General features: G+C 37.9%; 1 protein-coding gene across 2 annotated transcripts in view; it reads left to right on the top strand.

Moving 5' to 3' along the window:
* The window catches only part of SEC63 (SEC63 homolog, protein translocation regulator), a gene marked incomplete at both ends in the record, with an annotated part of 73118 nt that overhangs the window by 12753 nt on the left and 40587 nt on the right, over positions 1–19778 (top strand). For both annotated transcript variants that reach the window (XM_080699944.1, XM_080699943.1), the window contains one exon: positions 15197–15296. In XM_080699944.1, the coding sequence (XP_080556070.1) occupies positions 15197–15296 (100 nt within the window). The remainder of the gene's footprint in view (positions 1–15196; positions 15297–19778) is intronic.

Raw genomic sequence — 19778 nt, 5'->3', positions numbered from 1 at the left:
ACATATACTGTATGTGCACTTAAGTCTTAACACAGAGAAAATCACCTGGGAATTTGACGACAGAAGGAATTAAGAGTACAACATTTTTTTTTATTCAGGCATCAAGAATGTCATTACACATATATCCCTGTTGTGCTTTGTCTCTCTTATAAAAACATATTCTACTATTACCATACTCTGCTGATGAGAAATGTTACAATTTATCACCATCAAGTTGTTTCTTTGAAAGACCTTATTCTTTGTCTCAAAAAAATGTTCCTGCTGCTGGGCTGGGCATGGTGGTGCACACTTGTAATCCCAGCATTCAGGAGATGGAGACCAGAGGATGTTGGTTTCCTGACAGCCTCAGCTACTTAGTGAGGCCCTTTGCAATGCAGCAAGACCTTATTTCAAAATATTAAAAAAAAAATAGGATGGGGGGGGCGGGTGTAGTAACGAGGTAGTATGCCCCTGGGTTCCATCCCCAGTACCTACCGCAAAAAAAAAAAGTCCTTACCTTTTTGAAATTGTGTTTGTATCAGTATGGATGAAGGAATTTTCTCATGTAGACAACGAATCTTTTTATTTAGATTTTTGGTTGTGTAGTTAAATTTAGTAGCTATTAAGCGCTCTCTGTACTAGGCACAACAGATGACTAAAGATCAATGCAGTAGGAACATAGTCTTGTTTTGCTAGTTTGTAACCTGGGTGAGTATGGGGAGATTAGGATGAGACAAATGCTTGAATTATTACAATGGGAGCATCACCAAGAAAGTGTAAGACAGGAGGATCACGAACCTTGGGCAGCCTCAGGGAGTGAGGCCCTTTGCAACTCAGTGAGACCCTGTTTCAAAATGAAGAATAAAAAATGAGAGTTGGGGGTGTAACTCGGAGGTAGAATGCCCCTGGGTCCCATCCCCAATACTGAAAAGAAAAAAAAAAGTGTAAGAAGTGAAAAGTGCTGTGCAGGTTAGCTGGATAAAGTATTTGGATCTCATTGGGAATGATAATGAAGATCTAAAGATCAGGAAGGGTTTTAAGAAGTTGGTGGACTTGATAGTACTTTTAAGGATGAGGAACATTTTAATGATGGTGTGTCAGTGTAAAGAAGAAATAGCAAACAGCATAGAGCCTGCAGAGCAGATCAGTTGGAGCTAGAGTTCATAGAAAAAATGTGAGAAAGGACCACAAAAGTAGACTAGTCATGGAGGCCCTTGAATATTCAGTTGAAGAGTTCTGCAGTGCAGTTTTTCTGGCATTGTGTCATATTTGGACATTTTGAACATACTTTTTGCGGTTATGCTAGTTATGAGTTGATTTAATAGCATCTCAAAGTTAGGAACAGAGGTTAAGAAGCAGACAGAATAATAAATGTAGGTCTCAGCAGTGGAGGTGGCAAGAAGAATGTAAGGGCCGTACTGCTGAGATAGAATCTTTTCCTTATTTCAGAGTTCTTCCTGTGGTAAAATACAAATAACATTTGAGATTGTAATCATTTTAGTTTCTTTTTAGAACCATTTATACAGTTCAGTGCCATTACCTTTTTTTTGTACTGGGAATTGAACCCAGGGGTATTCTACCTCTGAGCTATACCCTATCCCATTTTATTTTATTTAATTTTTTTGTGGTGCTGGGGTTGGAACCCAGGGGCATTCTACCTCCGAGCTCTACCCCCAGCCCTATTTTTTTATTCTTTATTTTGAAACAGGGTCTCACTAAGTTGCCAAGAGCCTCACTAAGTAGCTGAGGCTGGCTGCGAACCTGCGATCCTTCTGTCTCGGCCTCCCAAGTACTGGGATTACATGCCCAGCTTATTTTTTGTTTTGAAACAAGGTCTTGTTAGGTTCCTGAGGGTCTCACTATTTTGCTGAGGCTATCCTTGAACCTGTGACTCTCCTGTCTCAACCTCTCAAATACTGAGATTACAAGTATATGCCACCTACCAAGCTTGGCAGTGGCTTTACTTATCTTCACATTTGGGCATCCATCCCCACTGTTTACAAAACTTTTTCATCACTCCATTTTCTACTTCCCCAGTCCTTAGTAACCACTATTTTGTGATGTATACAATCATATATTTATCTTTTTGTGTTTGGCGTATATCACTCAACATATCAACTCAAGATTCAGCATGTTGTAGCATGTATAAAAACTTAATTATTTTTTTAGCCAAATTATATTCTACTGTAGTTTATGCCACATTTTATTTATTTGTTAATGAACATTTGTACTGTTTTTTCGGTGTGTGTGGTACTGGGGATTGAACCCAGGGGCATTCTACTTCTGAGCTACACCTCCAGCCCTACTTTATTATTTTCAAACAGAACATAGAGGACCTCTTTACGTTGCTGAGGTTGGCTTTGAACCTGCACTCTTTCTGTCTCATCCTCCCAAATACTGGGATTACAAGCGTGCACCACCGTGTCCAGCTAATTTGTACGCTTTCTATCCTTAGATTATTGTGAAAAATGCTGCAGTGAAGAGTGCAAATAATCTGTTTGAATCCTTTTCAGTTCTTTTGAATATAGGATGAGTGGAATTGCTGGATTATATGGTAACTTTTATGTTTAACTTCTTGAGGAACGACCAGACCATTTTTTATTTTACCAGCAATGTTCATGGGTTCCAATTTTTGTGTATTCTCTTCACATATTTTCCATTAATAAAAAACCAATTATAGCTATCCTAATAGGTTCAAAGTGGTATAATTGTGGTTTTTATTTTCATTTTCAGGGTTTCACTAATTGCTGAGGCTGGCCTATTCCTCCTGTTTTAGCCTCTCAAGTATTAGGACTTTAGGCATATACCACCACAACTAGTTAAACATTTTTTTTAATGGATGCATATTGGCCATAGTATATCTTATTTGCTCATTTTTAAATTGAGTTTTTTTTTCTTTTTCCGTTGTAGGAATTAAGGTATTTGATGAGCCCAAACCCCAAATTTTTAATTTTGATGAAGTCAGTTTTTTTGGTTGATGTTCATGCTTTTGGTGTCTTAAAAATTTGTTGCCAACTTCAAGGTCATGAAAATTTACCTATGTGGTTTATTCTAAGAAATTTATGGTTTTAATTCTTTGATCCATTTGAAGCTAATTTTATATGATTTGTGGTAGGGGTCCAGTTTTATTCTTTTTCATGTGGAACTCTGCTTGTCTCAGCACTGTATTGAAGAAACTGTTCTTTTCCCATGGAATGGCCTGGCATCCTTGTCAAGTTAGTTGGCCTTAGATATATAGGTAGGATCTGTTTTGTTGTTTTTGTGTTTTGAGCACTGGGGATTGAAATCAGGGATGCTCCACCTCTGGGCTAGACCCTCAGCCCTATTTTATTTTTTATTTTGAAACAGGGTTTCTCTAAGTTACTGCATGCTTGCCTCGAACCTGTGATCCTTCTATCTTAGCTTCCTAAGTACTGAGATTACAGGTTTGTGCCACTGTGCCCAGCTTAGAATCTATTTTCTTGGAGTAACATAGTGAACATAGTTTAGCAGTGAAGGGCTCTTAATATTAGAACAGCTCAAGGCTGATTTCCTAACTTTTCTATCTACTTACTGCTTTGGTGATCTCACTCAGTTTAGTGGCTTTAACCACCATTTGTATAATGACTGCGAAATTTGTTTCCAATCTAGACCTCTTTCTTTCAACTCTAGACTTGGATGTGTATTTTTAAGTGCCTAATCCACATATACTTGGATAGCTAATAGGCATCAGTTTTGATATGCACAAAATTGACACGATTTTTTTCCCTATGCTTAGTCATCTTGACTCAGTCTTTTATTTTTTATTTTTATATTTATTTATTTATTTATTTATTTATTTATTTTTGTGGTTGCTGCTCCCTTTGCCTGGAATGCTTTTGCTTTAGGGCAGTCACTTTACCTCTTCCGTCATCTCCATTCTCTGCTACACCCCAGCCCTATTTTTTAGTCTTTATTTTGAAACAGGGTCTCACTGAGTTGCACAGGGTCTCACTAAGTAGATGAGGCTGGCTACAAACTGCCATCCTCCTGTCTCAGCTTCCCGAATGCTGGGATTACAAGTGTGCGCCACCATGCCCGTTTTTTTTTTTTTTTAATTTATTTTTATTTTTTTTTTGTGGTACTGGAGTTGGAACCCAGAGGCATTCTACCTTCAAGCTACGTTTTCATCCCTATTTTGTTTTTTGTTTGGAAACAGTCTCGCTAAGTTGATGGAAGTCTCACTACTTGCTGAGGTTGTCCTGAAACTGCAGTCCTCCTATTTTAGCCTGCCAAGTACTGGGATTACAAGTGTGCGCCATCACTCCCAGATTGACTCAGTCTTAATCTCAGCTAATACAACTCTCTTCTCAGCTATTTAAGCAAGAAGTTTTGTAGTTACAACTCATCATTTGGTACTCCACTTCGGACTTACCATGCTATATTGGTGCTTATCTTTAAAAGCTATACCCAGTTTTGTTTCTCATCACTTTACTACCATCTGCCATCCCGATTTATTGCTTAAATTTCATTAGCCTCCTAACTATCCTATTCCTTTCCACCCTTGCTCATTACTTGCTCATAGACTTGAGTGATCCTTTGAAAATAAAAGCCAGTTCTTCTGAGAACTCAATGCTCTTCATCTCAATCCAGATAGAATCTTAAGTCTTTAGAGAATCCAGTCATGATCTCTTTGATCCCACTGCTCTTTCAGCTTCTGCCATACCAGCCTCTGCTGGTTCCTAGGGCACATAGAGGTGCACCTCTTTCTCCAGACCTTCAGTGTTGCTGCTCCCTTTGCCTGGAATGCTTTTCCTCTAGGGCGGCCACTTTACCTCTTCCGTCATCTCCATCCTCTGCTCAGATGCTGTCTTCTCAGTGATACCTTCCTTAAGCTCCTGTTTAAGTTTGTGATGTTTTCCCTCCAACTCCTACCCCATACTCTCTCTTTTTTGTTTCATTTCTCTCCACATATCCTAACATTCTCTATAACTTATTTTGTTTATTGTTATTTCTTCCACTAGTGTATGTATGTGTGTGTATATATATACGTATACACACACACACACACACACACACACACACACACACACGGTACTGGGGTTCCTGGAAGCCCTTCTACCTCCGGGCTACACTCCCAGACCTATTTTTACATTTTTATTTGGAAACAGGGTCTCCTAAGCCAGCGTGCGCGGCTGGCTTCGAACCTGCGCGATCCTCCTGTCTCTGTCTCCCAAGCGCGGGGATTACAAGCGTGCGCCACCACGCCCTGTGCATATATTGTTTTGAAAGCATGAGTTTTTATTTTTTGTTGTAATCTGAGTATCCAGAAAGGTTCTGATACAGTAGATACTTACACTAAAATACTTGTTAAATAAAAGAGTTAATAATTTTCTACAAATATTTATACAGTACCTAGTGTATTTTAGGCAGATTTAAAGGGGAGGGGTGATCATTAATGGAAAAGATACACTCTGCCTCCAAGAGCTTGAGTACAGAGAAGTTGAACTTGTCTACTAAAGAATGGTGATGCTCAGCTGGGCATGGTGGTGAACGCTTGTAATCCCAGCATTTGGGAGGCGGAGACAGGAGGATCTTGGTTCACCAACAGTCTCAGCTATTTAGTGAGGCCTTTTGCAACTCAGTGAGACCCTGACCCTGTTTCAAGATAAAGAATAACAAATAGGGCTGGGGGTATAGCTCAGATCAGAATGCTCCTGGGTTCCATCCCCAGTACTGGAAAAAAAAAAAAAAAAGAATGGTGATGCTATATATACTAGTTGGCCCTCTTTCTCTGCATCAATGGGTTCAATCAACCACAGATTGAAAATATTAAAATAAATTGTGTCCATATTGAACATGTACAGACTTTTTTCTTGTCATTATTACCTAAACAATACAGTGTAGTAATTACATATCATTTGCATTGTGTTAGGCATTTTAAGTCATCAAGAGATGATTTAAAGTATACTTGAGGAAGTGTATAAATTATATGCAAATATTATGCCATTTAAATAAGACATTTGAGCATCAGTAGATTTTGGTATTGGTGAGGCGGAGGTGGTCCTGGAATCACCCCTTTCCCCAATGCCAAAGAATGATTGTATAGTCCTATTCCTTTTATTTTTCTAGAAAGGAGCTATAAAAATGTGAAATCCTTAAACCTGGAAATTCTGCTTTTGGGACTAACTAGGTTCGGGTATCTACCATTTGATGTCCAGGCCATTGTGTTAAACAGTGGAATATAGATAGGGGTGAACAGTATAGACAGAATCCATGTTCTCATAGTGCTTACATCTTTAGGAATTGGGGGGAGTAAATTGGAATACTACATATGAACAATAAAAAATGTCACACAGTGAGATATGGTGTATAGAGAAGTAAAGGCCTTCTTGAGAAGGTGACCAATTTAGTAGCCGAGTGACTAAAGGGAGCTCGCCATTTAAAGTTCTGAATTGGGTGAGAGAAATGCCCGTTTCAGGCTGGGGAAACGAGTGTGTACAAAAGCCTTTAAGCAGGAAAGAGTTCAGTGTGTTCTAGGACCAGAGACCAGCATGGCAGGTGGGGAAAACAGTGTGGGATAAATTTGGAGAGAGCCAGCTGAGTTCCAGATCATGTCTGCAGGCTGAGATAAGAAGCTTGGATTTCACTTGAGAGTGATGAGAAGTTATTGAATGGTTTTAAGCAGGAAAATGACAAGATCTGGTTTACTATTCCTTTCTTTCATCTTTCTTTCTTTCTTTCTTTCTTTCTTTCTTTCTTTCTTTCTTTCTTTCTTTCTTTCTTTCTTTCTTTCGCAGTACTGGGGATGGGACCCAGGGGTATTCTATCTCCCAGCTACACCCCCAGCCCTATTATTTATTCTTTATTCTGAAACAAGGTCTCACTGAGTTACAGAAGCTGAGACTGTATACAAACCAAGATCCTCTTGTCTCAGCCTCCCAAATGCTGGGATTACAAGCCTGTGCCACCATGCCTGGCTTTCCCTTCCTCCCTCCTTCTCCCTCCCTCCCTCCCCCCTCCTTCTCCCTCTCTCCCTCCCCTCCCCTCTTCTTTCTTTCTCCCTCTCTCCCTCTCCCTCTCTCCTTCTCTCCCTCCCCTCCTCTCTCTCTCCTTCTCTTCCTCCCCTCTCTCTCTCTCTCTCTCTCTCTCTCTCTCTCTCTCCCCCCCTTCCCTCCCTCCCCTTCTCCCCCCTCCCCTCTCTCTTACTGGAGGTGGAACCCAGGTACAGGCTATACTCCCAAACCTATTTTTACTTTATTTGGAAACAAGGTCTCACTAAGTTGCTGAGAGCCTCACTGAGTAGCCGAGGCTGGCTTCAAACCTGTGCAATACTCCTGTCTCAGCCTTGCAAGCGCTGGGATTACAAGTGTGTGCCACCACACCTGACTCCCATTTCTTAATGAGACAAAAAAAGTATTTTGGCAAGCTTGAGTTTATGTCCTTTCAGGGATGAAGTCAGATCTTCTTAAAACGTTTAGTTAATTTAGTTGTATATTTAAGATCACATACTAGAAAATATATTACTTTAAAAATAAAATTTATTTCTTTACAAATTTTGGAAATCAGTTATTTTCAATACTTTATGTGCTCATCCTTCTATTGTTATTAAATATTTTTATGATAGATAGGTGGGGTCTTGCTGTATTGCACGTGCTGGCCTTAAATGCCCAGGCTCAGTGGTACTCCTACCTCAGCCTCCTGATTAGCCAGGTCTACAGGTACCTGCCACCACACCTGGTTCATTAGAGTTATTTTTGAGGCATCTAACAATTTCAGAATATGTATTTGTGTTGGATATATCACTTTTGAGTTTGAGTATGATATTCTTACTAGAGATTTTCTTCCAAGGTAAAAGTATAACATTATAGTTTTTTTTTTTTTTTTTTCTTTTTTGGTGGTACTGGGGATGTAACCCAGGCAACCCAGAGGCACTGTTTTATTTTTTGTTTGGAAACTGTCTTGCTAGGTTGAGTGTCTCAGCTACTTGCTAAGGCAGTCCTCGAACCCAGCCCTGTTTTATTTTTTGTTTGGAAATGGTCTTGCTAAGTTGATGAATGTCTCAACTACTTATGCTGTCCTTGAACCTTCAATCCTCCTGTCTCACCCTCCCAAGTACTGGGATTACAGGTGTGTGCCACCATACCTGGCAATATTAGGGTTTTTTCTTCTTTTCTTTGCTATACAAGAGTAGTCTTTAAAATAATGAGCCCTCACCTTCTTTATTTTCCTTAAGTACTTTAATAGACCTATACTCTTTTCTAAAGTAATTTTAGGGATATGGAAAATGATAATTGTTGCCATTTACTGCTGTTTATTCTCTCAACTCTTCTTTCTGTGTCTGTGGTCTGTTCGTTATATCAGTGAACTTGGTTCTGATGAACCCTGGTGTGTGTGTGTGTGTGTGTGTGTGTGTGTGTGTGTGTGTGTGTGCGCGCACGCGCGTATGAGAGAGAGAAAGAAAAAAGAGAGATAGGTAATTTTCTGGAAGTTTTCTTTAAATCATTTCTACTGAGGGGGTGCTTTTGACGAGTAAGCAGAGACCATAATGCTGCTAAACATCTTACAATGCACAGACTGTCCCTCAGGCCCTCCACAACAGAGAATTATGTAGCATAGAGTATCACTAGTGCCAGTGTTAAAAAAAGTCTGCTTCATAGTACTTGTTTCAATACCATGAAAGGAAAAGAAAGCTGAGGTGGGTGAGCATATGACATCATTGTATGCTGTTGTCCAGTCAGGTACCAGCTTTAGGAAGACACAACAGCTTTTGATCAATTTGAATCATTTGGTTTATGTTGATTAACACTTTTGTTGCCCAGTCTTCTAAGGATTGTGAACATCAGTGGTGGTGGGTAGTTCTGCTCTGCTCTGATTTTTTTTTTTTTTTTTACTTTCAGAATTATTTATTTATTTTATTTTTTATTTTTATTTTTTGTGGTACTGAGGATTGAACCCAGGGGCATTCTACCTCAGCATTACATCCCCAGCCCCATTTCATTTTTTATTTAGAAACAGGGTCTCACTAAGTTGCAGAGGTCCTCACTAAGTAGCTGAGGCTGGCTTTGAACCTGCAATCTTCCTGTCTCAGCCTCCTAAGTACTGGGATTATAAGCACGCTTCACCATACCTGGCACTTGGAGAATATTTTTAGTTGCTCTCTGAGTCCCCATCTCTATTGTCAAAGTATACATAGGAGGTAGATAGTGGATGAACACAAATTTTGTTATCCTTCCAATTTGGATAAATTGTAATTGTGTTCACTGGGTGGTAGTGGTGGTTGACAGTATTTAGCCTCTGTGTCTCCCAAATCCAAATGATTCTGAACTGGCCTTGACAGTTCAGGGCGAATGCTTCAGATTCAAGTTAAGAGCATAACAGAAGCTGTAGTTTCTCTTACTCTGTTTTGTGATTAAGATGACTGTTATATTTTGGTTAAAAAAAAAGGAGTGATTCTCAATTTTTTCTTCCAAATTATCATTCTCATGTCTCTTCTATCTTGAAAAATTCAGATAAGCAAAACACTATTATAGTAACATTGTTTTTCTGTTGAATTAATAAAAGAAGAAAATTGTCCAAAAAAATGAGTAAGCCAGTATTATCATAGTGAGGTAATAGAGTTTTGACCAGATATAGAGGGACTTTGGGTAGCTAGAAAACTGATGTCCTTTAAACATTTTAGAATATTAAATATAATCTTTTGATTCTGTTTTCTTGGATACCTCAAGGATTTAGGAATGGTTTTAGAAATTATTGTATTTGGGAAAGAGAAGAAGTGGCACATCTTTTTAAAAACTAGTTTATAATGAAATTGTGTTATCTCCATGATTTGGCTTTATTAAGTAACCTATAACACATGTATATTCTTTTTTATTATTATTTATTTGTTTATTTTTGTGGTATTGGGGATGGAAACCAGGGGCTTTCTATCCCTGGGCTACACTCTGAGACCTATTTTTTTTTTTTTATTTGGAAACAGGGTCTCACTAAATTGACGAGAGCCTCACTAAGGAATCATTCTGTCTCAGCCTCCCAAGTGCTGGGATTACAAGTGTGCACCACCACACTCAGCCTCTTGGTTTTTTTTTTTTTTTTTTGTGGTGGTACTGGGGTTCCTGGAAGCCCTTCTACCTCCGGGCTACATTCCCAGACCTATTTTATACTTTTTTTATTTTTGGAAACAGGGTCTCTTAAGCCAGTGCGGCTGGCTTCGAACCTGCACTATCCTCCTGTCTCCGCCTCCCAAGCGGAGCCCTCTTGTTTTTTTTTAAACCTGAGTATTTTAGATTTATATACCAGTGTCCTTTGCTGATATGTACCAGAGCATTTAGAGGTGAAGTGTATTGATGTCTGCAACTTATTCTGAAATAGTTCAGATAAGGAGGAAGGGGAAAGAGAAGAGAGAAATAAAGAAAAAGGTAAAAGTTACAAAATGTTAACACTTGGTGGTTTGGGTGAAGGTGTATTTTTCATTTTCTTTCAACTTTTTTCATGTCTTGAACATTTTCAGAACAACATTGGTAAACATTTTATGGTTATAGGTTATGAAAAATAAATTTAAGAAGTATTTATTAGTACTATGAGGAATGACTTACCAGAATAAAACCACTAATATTAGGGTAAAATTATGTGGGGTAAGTAGAATAAAGGGTTTGTTTATAAATTTTTGTAAGTGGATAATGGTGGGCATGACATTAGTATGGTATTTAGATTTCATTGGAAATGTTTAAAAGCAATGGAACTATTTTATTTCAAAGTGTCAGCTCTGTCAGATATGACATCCTTTGCAACTCTTAAATTTAGGATGAAAAAATTTAAATGCCACATTAGAAATCTAAGTCAGGTGTAGTGGCACACCCTTGTTATCCCAGCATTCGGGAGGCTGAGACAGGAGGATCGTGGTTCGCAGACAGCCTCAGCTACTTAGTGAGGCCCTTTGCAACTCAGTGAGACCCTGTTTCAAAATAAAGAATAAAAAATAGGGCTGAGGGTGTAGCTCAGAGATAGAATGCCCCTGAGTTCCATCCCCAGCACAATAAAAGGAAAAAAAAAAAGAAAAAAGAAAAAAGAAAAAAAATCTAAAAGTGATTTTTCTTTTTATAAGCAGGTGAACAGGTTTGAAAGCCTCAAACTGGGTTAATATTCTTTCAACTCTGGGTTCTATGAAGATGGTACTCAGAGTTCATTAAATTATACTATAGATTGGCAGAATGTCTTGGTATGGATAGGTGTGACTATATTAGCAAGGTACCTTATAGCTTGTAAACTACAACCACAGAACCTCTCCCAAACTTACTATTCCTGTAGTTTTACTAAAGTTCAACTGCTGACAGCATTCATTATGTATTGTTTGAGTGTTTTCTAAATCACAAAATTGCTTTATGACTTTGGAATTTTTCTTTTCTATAAGTTTGCATACTTTTTAAAAAACTATCTTAAGTTAATGTTATTCCTACAGTGTTGAGTTATTGTGAAACTAGAATTATATAAACTAGAAGTTGCTAAATTAACTTATACTTCTAGGTGTCTTATTAACAAAATAATCAGGAAGGACTTTACTTGTGATAGTTACTTTGTCTTGAGAGGTCATATAGAGATTTGGAATGGTAACATGAATATTTAGTTGTGTTGGAAATCTGAACACCACTTAATAAGTAAACCATACCTTGTAGTGTTTCCCTCCCCCTCCCCCTCCCCCCTCTCTCTTTCCCTCCCTCCCTCCCTCCCTCCCTCCCTCCCTCCCTCTCTCCTCTCTTTTTCTTTTTTGTGGTGCTGGGGATGAAATCCAGGGGCCTTTACCTCTGGGCTACACTCCCAGACCTCTTTTATATTTTATTTGGAAACAGTCTCACTAAGTTGCTGAGAACCTCACTAAGTAGCTGAGGCTGGCTTTGAACCTGTGTGACCTCCTGTCTCAGCCTCCCAAGCGCTGGGATTACAAGAGTGCGCCACCACGCCTGGCTTGTTTTTTTCTCTTTTGCAGTACTGGAGATTAAACCAGGGGTTACTCTACCACCAAGTTACATCCCGACCTCTTTTTATGATTTATTTTGAGATAGAATCTTGATAAATTGCCCAGGCTGTCCACAAACTTGCAATCCTTTCCCTCAGTTTCCCAAGCAGCTGGGATAACAGGCATTCACCACCAGACCCAGTTTGTAGTACTTACTTTGTCTTAAATATTTCTCCTAAAAGGTTAAAATTTTAATTTTTAGGTTGTTGTATACAAGGTGCAAGTACACATTGTGCAAGAGTATGGGGGCTGAAAACCATGTGTACTTTTTCTTGGCCAGGGACATTAGGAGAACATTATTTCTTTGAATAGATCAAGCTGTCTGGTTCATAAAGAAGATTTTAGCATTGTTCTTATAAAACCTTATCCAATGTTTCCTTGATTTTATACTTGAAATAGGAAGACCGTGGAGGCTTGATTTAATGAAATGCAGATTAAAAATATCACTAGTGATTTTCTTAAAAAGTATTCATAATTTAATCATGGAAGTCAGGAGCTTTAATATTACTGTGATGCCATTGTCAAATTCCATTCAGTTTTTGTCACTTTTCTCAATGATGTCCTTTGTAGCAAAAGATCCATTTTTGAATCACATATTACATTTAGTTGACATTCTTTTAAGTGTTTTTTAGTTTGGATTAATTCTTGAGTGTTTCTTGACTATAGACGAGTTAGTTATTTAAGTAGAATAAACTTTAATTTGGGCTGTCTGGTCTTTTTTATGATTAGATTCAAATTTTTTTTAAGCAGGAATCTCACAAAACTGAGTCTGTTTTCATTGGATTATCAGGTGGCATATGATTTCTGTTTGTCCTTTTACTGGCATAATTCACTGATAACTTAAGGTTGACAGACCTTGATTATGGTCTGTCAGGTTTTCTGAATTAGTTTGTTGCAGCTGCTCTAACAAATTGCTACAAACTTAGTGGCTTAAAACAACAAATCTATTTTCTTAAAATTTGTAGTCTGGTGTCCAAAATCAGTTTCAGTGTGCTAAAATGGTGTTGGCACAGCTGTTTCCTTTGGAGGCTTTGAGATACAGGTTTTGCCCTCGCCTTTTCCTTCTAGAGGCAGTCTGCATTTTTTGGCTTGGGACATCATCCTTATCTTCAAAGCCTCTGTTTCTTTCTTATCACCTACTTTGATTTTGACCCTCCTGCCTTTCCTTCAGAAGTAACCCTGTGATTATTATTAGTCCCACTTCCCATTTCAAGATCCACATTTGTAAAAATTTATATTTTTCCCCTTGGGAAAATTATTTTTTATTTATATAGAGAATATGTGTGTTTAGAGTGTTGTATCTGTATATTAAAAGACATTAACTCATACTGATAATTTCAATTATCCAACACTGGGCTCATTTTTCTTTCTTTTCATATTTGTTACAATCTTCTCTGGCAGTGAAAAACTGACTCCAGTTTTCTCAGTTTATTAACTTATTTAATTAGTATTCTTTTCTGCTACTGCCCATTCACTTGTATGAATCCCTCTGCACATCTAGTTCTGATACTTCCTGTCAGGTGGTTCTCCTATGTGGATACCTTCTTTAAAGCATTAGTAATAGGGATAGTTGTATTTCTTATATGGCAGCTTTGGAGTATTATTTGCCGTGATATTTACTTATCTGCCGTGTCATGTAAGGATTGCTGTCTGGTGTATATATTTTTAATATAGTAAAATTTATCTTTAAAATTAGCCAAATGGGTTAATTTTCCTTGGTTCCATCTTTGCTGGCAACATTTAAATGATCATAGTCAGGAGCCAATAAACTTAAGCCTTTTGTCTCCATGGGTTGGTGTGTTTGGCTACATCAGTGTCACAGCTTGTCAAAGCCCATTTGATCTTGATATCTGCAATGAACACAAGTCTATTGTTATCTTCTAACGTATTCATGGCTGACATAATAATCAAGCTTGTTTTTTGTGGAAGGTGCTCTCCTGAGGATATTTGAGCTACCTGTATAGCCCCTGTGTTGGGGTGGCTGGAAGGCAGGTGCCATGTGGATCTTCATGTGTGTGTGGTTGTGGATCCCTTTCAGCAAAACCGTCTTGGCCCTTTCTTTGAGTTTAGCTTCACAATGGGCAGATACTTCCTTCTTTGGTTTCTGCACCAGCTTCTTATTAAAAAAAAATTTATTTTTAAATCTTGGGAAAGTTATTTAAACTAAGTGGTTGTGGTAAGCTTAGTAAATTGTATGTGATATTTTAGTTGGGTTTAATTCCTTTTTAATTGAGTTACAAATTTTTTATGTGGCTAAAGTAATAGCTTTTGTCACAAATTTCATAGTATCTTAAGCTCTTTAGGATTTGAATATCTTTTCCAATTTAATTAGATTTCTGTTAGTGAGTTTTACTTTACTATTGTTTTACTGAAAGTTGATTTTTTTTTGGTGGTACTGGGGTTCCTGGAAGCCCTTGTACCTCCGGGCTACACTCCCAGACCTATTTTTTACATTTTCATTTTGGAAACAGGGTCTCCTAAGCCAGCGCGCGCGGCTGGCTTCGAACCTGCGCGATCCTCTTGTCTCTGCCTCTCAAGCGCGGGGATTACAAGCGTGCGCCACCACGCCCGGCTACTGAAAGTTGATTTTAATGTTAAAACTCCATATTCTATTAGTTTTAAGTTTTATTATTATTATTATTTTTGTATGGTACTGGGGATTAGACCCAAGGACATTCTACCTCTGAGCTACACTCCCAGCCCTATATTTTATTCTTTATTTTGAAACAAGATCTCACTAAGTTGAAGAGGGCCTCTCTATAGCTGAGGCTGGCCATAAACCTGCAATCCTCTGGTCTTAGCTTCCCAAGTACTAAGATTACAAGTGTGTACCACCACTTTTGGTAGGCAGTTGTTTTCATATTTGAAGAATATAATTTTTGCCTAGCTTCCTGAGAGACTAAACTTGATACTTTTTTGGTTCTTTTATAGAAGAGAATAGAGGAATTTTTTGGAGGTACTGATTATGTGACTAAATATTTTGGGTTCAAGTCAGTTTTTACATTTTCAGAGAGGTCTCATATGAAAAAATAGTTGCTTGGTAGTTAAATTTTTCCAGATAGCACTTGTTCGGAAGGACATAAAATTTAACCTGTATTGTAAATTTTTACAGAGGTTATTAGAACAGGTACCACTTTCATGGTCTAATAATATTAGCATGGTAATGAAGGTTAGTATGATATTAACTTTGGTTTTGCTTTCACTATGAGAAATGGTTTAACTTATCTTATTTTTCTTTCTTGACAGAGCAAATTCGATTAAAGAATATCAGAAAAGTATATGGAAGATGCATGTGGTATCGTTTACGGTTATTAAAACCCCAGCCAAATATTATTCCTACAGTAAAGTAAGTAATGTATTTCAGTAAAAAATGTTCTTAGTTGAATACTCTTTGATACAAAATATAAGGATAAAATGATGACTAAGTCAGTAAAGAAATAGTCTATTGTAAAGGGATACAGTTTGTAGGTTTGAGAGCCACCTGAAAGTCCAAAGGAGGAGAGTGAAGAAGAGGGAAATGAGTTAAATTTTGAAAAAATACCTCATGTACTCTGGTGTTAGGAATTTAATTTTATATTAAAACTATAGAGGAATTTTTTTGGGGGGGAGTACTAGGGATTGAGCCTAGGGGCATTCTACCTCCAAGCTACATCCTCAGCCTGATTTTTTATTCTTTATTATGAAACAGGGTCTCACTAAGTTGTGGAGGGTCTCACTAAGTAGCTGAGGCTGGCTGCGAACCTCTGATTCTCCTATATACACCACCATACTCAGCTATAGAGGAATTTTAAAAAGATTTTGAAAGCCAGGCGTGGTGACGCATGCTTGTAATCCCAGTACTTGGGAGGCTGAGATAGGTGAATCACAGGTTTGCAGCCAGCCTCAGCTACTTAGTGAGGCTCTCCACAACTTAGACCCTGTTTCGAAAAAAAGAATAAAATATCAACTAAGAGTGTAGCTTGGAGGTAGAATGTCCCGGGGTTAAACCCTAGTACCACAATAAATAAACAAATATAAATAAATAAGTATTTTTGAAAACAAGAAGGCAACATGGTAAAGTTTGTTTTTCATGGTGATGAAGTTTATTAAGCATATGCTGTGTGCCAGATGCTTTATATGTTATCCAGTTAATTCTGTATTAACTTCAAGGTAAATGTTTATGATTTTCCTTAAACTGAGGCTAAGAAAGATTCAGTATTGACCAGTGACATGCAGCTAAAAGTGGTGGAGCCGGGAACCTAGTCAACCTATGTTTTGGCAGGCTTGTCTGTTTAAACATGCTATTTGCATGTTTAATTAGAACAGGCCTGTGATTCTGTGAGGGTATGGGGTATGCTGGTTAAGAGCTTAGGCTTTGGACCTTCCTTTACCCAAACTCATTAATTTAGAAGTAATAGATTATGAAAAAAAATTAAAAAGATGCCATTGTTGGAGGCCTATAACTTGTGAATTAACTACACCTATATATGAAAAGGAAACATAGCAAACGAAGTTAATAAGAGAATAACCAGTTATTTCTTTTTTTTGTGGTACGAGGCCTATATCTTGTGAATTATCTACACCTATATAATATGAAAAGGAAATATAGCAGACGAAGTTAGTAAGAGAATAACCAGTTATTTCTTTTTTTCTTTTTTTTTTTTTTTTGTGGTACTGAGGATGGAACCCAGAGGCATTCTACCTCCAAGTGACACCCTCCAGCCCTATCTTTTATTCTTACTAAGTAGCTAAGGCCATCCTCAAACCACGATCCTCCTGTTTCAGCCTCCCAAATGCTAGGATGACAAGCATGTACCATCATGCCCGGCTCAGTTATTTTTTAATCTTGGTTTAAATGTTGGTGATAGTTTTCAACATATCTTCATAGGGTTTAAATAGTTTTTCTTTATTAGGTTTGACCTTGCTTAGTTTAGTTTCTTTGTAGAGAGAGGGAAATCTTAGTTTGGTATAAAGCATTATTCAGTGATGTGAAACTAAAGGTAAAATTATGCTTGCCAGTAGTAGCTTTCTATTTATTTTTTATGGTAATGGATTTTGAACTCAGGGGCATTCTACCTCTTAGCTCCACCCCCAGCCAATTTTTTTATTCTTTATTTTGAAATATGGTCTCACTAAGTTGCAGAAGCCTCACTAAGTAGCTGAGGCTGTCTGTGAGCTTTCGATCCTCCTGCTGTCTCAGCCTCCCAAGTACTGGGATTATAAGCGCGTGCCACATGCCTGGCTAGGAAGCTATTATACTGGGTGTAGTGGCACATGCTTGTAATCCTAGTACTTGGGAGTCTGAGACAGAATTGCAGGTTCCAGGATAACCTCATCAACTTACTGAAACCCTGTATCAAAGCAAAAAAAAAAAAAAATTAGGAAGCCCGGTGTGGTGGTACACACTTGTGGACCCAGCATTTGGAAGGCTGAGACAGGAGGATCGCAGTTAGTGGATAGCCTCAGCAACTTAGTGAGGTCCTTTGCAGTGAGACATTGTTTCAAAATAAAGAATAAAAAAGAGGACTGGGGGTGTAGCTCAGAGGTAGAATGCCCTGGGTTCCATCCCTGGTACTCCCTTCCCCCCAAAATAGGGCTGAAGGTATAGTTTGGAGGTAGAACACCAGTACCCTAGTACCAAAAAAGTAGTGTTCTCGTTTTCTCTTCACTTTTGTTTATTCTTTGCTATTGGGTTTCATTTTTCTCACTTTATTTATTTATTTATTTATTTATTTATTTATTTTTTTTTTTGGTGGTACTGAGGTTACTGGAAACCCTTCTACCTCCGGGCTATACTCCCAGACCTGTTTTTATACTTTTTAAAATTTGGAAACGGTCTCCTAAGCCAGTGCGCGTGGCTGGCTTCAAACCTGCGCGATCATCCTGTCTCTGCCTCCCAAGCACTGTGGGTGTGCAGCCACCAGGCCCATTTTAATTCAATTTTTTATGAAGTAGCAAGGTCAACTTTTTTTTTATTTCTTAACCTCTTTTTTTGTTGTTGTTTAACACTTTCTTGGCATCTGAGCTTCCATTTCAATGGAAAAAACACTTTGACATTCTTTACAGTAATTAGTAAACTGATTCAGTTAAATAATTGTGCAGATTAAGAAAGAATTAAGTGGGTTCTGATAACAATTTAGATAAGATTCTACACTTTCAAAACTTTTGCTGCTGGGCTTTGTGGCACACACTTGCTTGTAATCCTAGCATTCAGGAGGCTGAGACCTGAGGATCGTAGTTCACAGACAGTCTCAACTACTTAGTGAGGTTCTTTGCAACTAAGTGAGACCCTGTTTCAAAATAAAGAATAAAAAAATAGGGCTGGGTGTGCAGCTTGGAGGTAGCATGCCCCCCTGGGTTCCATCCCTAATACCACACACAAAAAAAAACTTTTGCTAATTATGAAACATACAAAAATTAAGCAGTCATTGTATAATACTTCTCTTTTTAAACCATCCCTGAAACTAAAGTATTCAGTTTCTGAAAGTTGCTTCCAAAATGACATATAAAGTGTCCTTTAAAAAATGTAAGTTTTTCTACCTTTGCTTTGGTTCTTGGAAAACTATAGAGCATGGTTTTAATGGTTGGGATAGTTTTCATCAGCCCGAGGGATTCTTTCAGGAGCCTCTCTTGTTTTCTTGATTCAGAGAGCCAGATGCTACATATAAAGCATTTAAAATAAAGTTTATCATACCTGTGGTATTTTATTCTTTTCCCATGTTTGCTTTTAAATCTTGCTTTTTTGGTTTTTATTTTCATTTATATCTTAATTTTATGATGTGTGCTTGCCTTTTAGAAGAGGTAGCCAAACAAAATGTGGAATTAATTGGTTTGGGAAGAAATTGTATTTTCAAATGTTCTTTAGCACACTGAAGATATTAGCAAAATAGGTTTGAGTAAAAAATTTGCTATTTTAAATTATCTTTATTATTTATTCCGTAAGTAGTTATTGTGTGCCTACTGTGTATCAGGCATTATACAAGGTGCTTGGAAATACTGTAATTAACAAAATGAACATGGTTCAGAGATTTAAATCTTAGGAGATAATGGCAAATGAACAGGTAATTATAATAGAATTGGTAGGTGTAATAGTCTGTTTTCTGTTGCTGTAATGAAATACCTGAAGGAGGGTACTTTATAGTAAATATAAGAGGTTTACTTAGCTTACAGATGTAGAGGCTAAAGCCCAAGATCAGGCAGCCCCATCTGTTTCTTTTCTGGTGAGCACTTTCCTGGCTATATCACAACATGATGGATGGCATCATGGGAGTGCAAGGGAGAGAGAAGTCACTAGGCCAGACAGGAAACAGAGCGGGATTCAGAGACTTGCTCTTTTACAAGAGCTTGTTCTAGCAACCGCAAGAACAGTTAATCCCTCCAGAGGGTGATGTCCCCAGTTGACCAAACTACTTCCCAGTAGGTGTTACGTCTTAAAGATTTAAATTAAACATTTATAAAGCAGCAAGGCCAATATTTTTTTTTTTTAGCTCTGAAACTCTCTAGAATTAAGAGGCTGTAAGATTCTAATAACTCTTAATACTCCCACATTGGAAATCAAGCCTCCAGTATATGAACAGTATATGTTTGGGGACAAACATTCAAACTCTGTCAGTAAGGTCTGGGAGGGGAGAGCAGAAGATAACTATGGCCCAAGACTGAGAAGGCTTCCCTGAGGGAGGCCTATACTGACAGCTGGGGTTTGGATAAGAGTTACTAATAGTCCACAGCTAACATGAATTGATTGCTTACTACCGGTGAGGCACTTTCTGAGTACTTTATATACTCTTCTCATATTTATTTATTTATTTATTTATTTATTTATTTATGGGACTGGAGATTTAACCCAGGG

This window comes from Muscardinus avellanarius (assembly GCF_963383645.1).
Source record: "Muscardinus avellanarius genome assembly, chromosome: 8".
In the NCBI taxonomy this organism is placed as follows: Eukaryota; Metazoa; Chordata; class Mammalia; order Rodentia; family Gliridae; genus Muscardinus; species Muscardinus avellanarius.
This window is presented reverse-complemented; position numbering and strand designations above follow the sequence as displayed.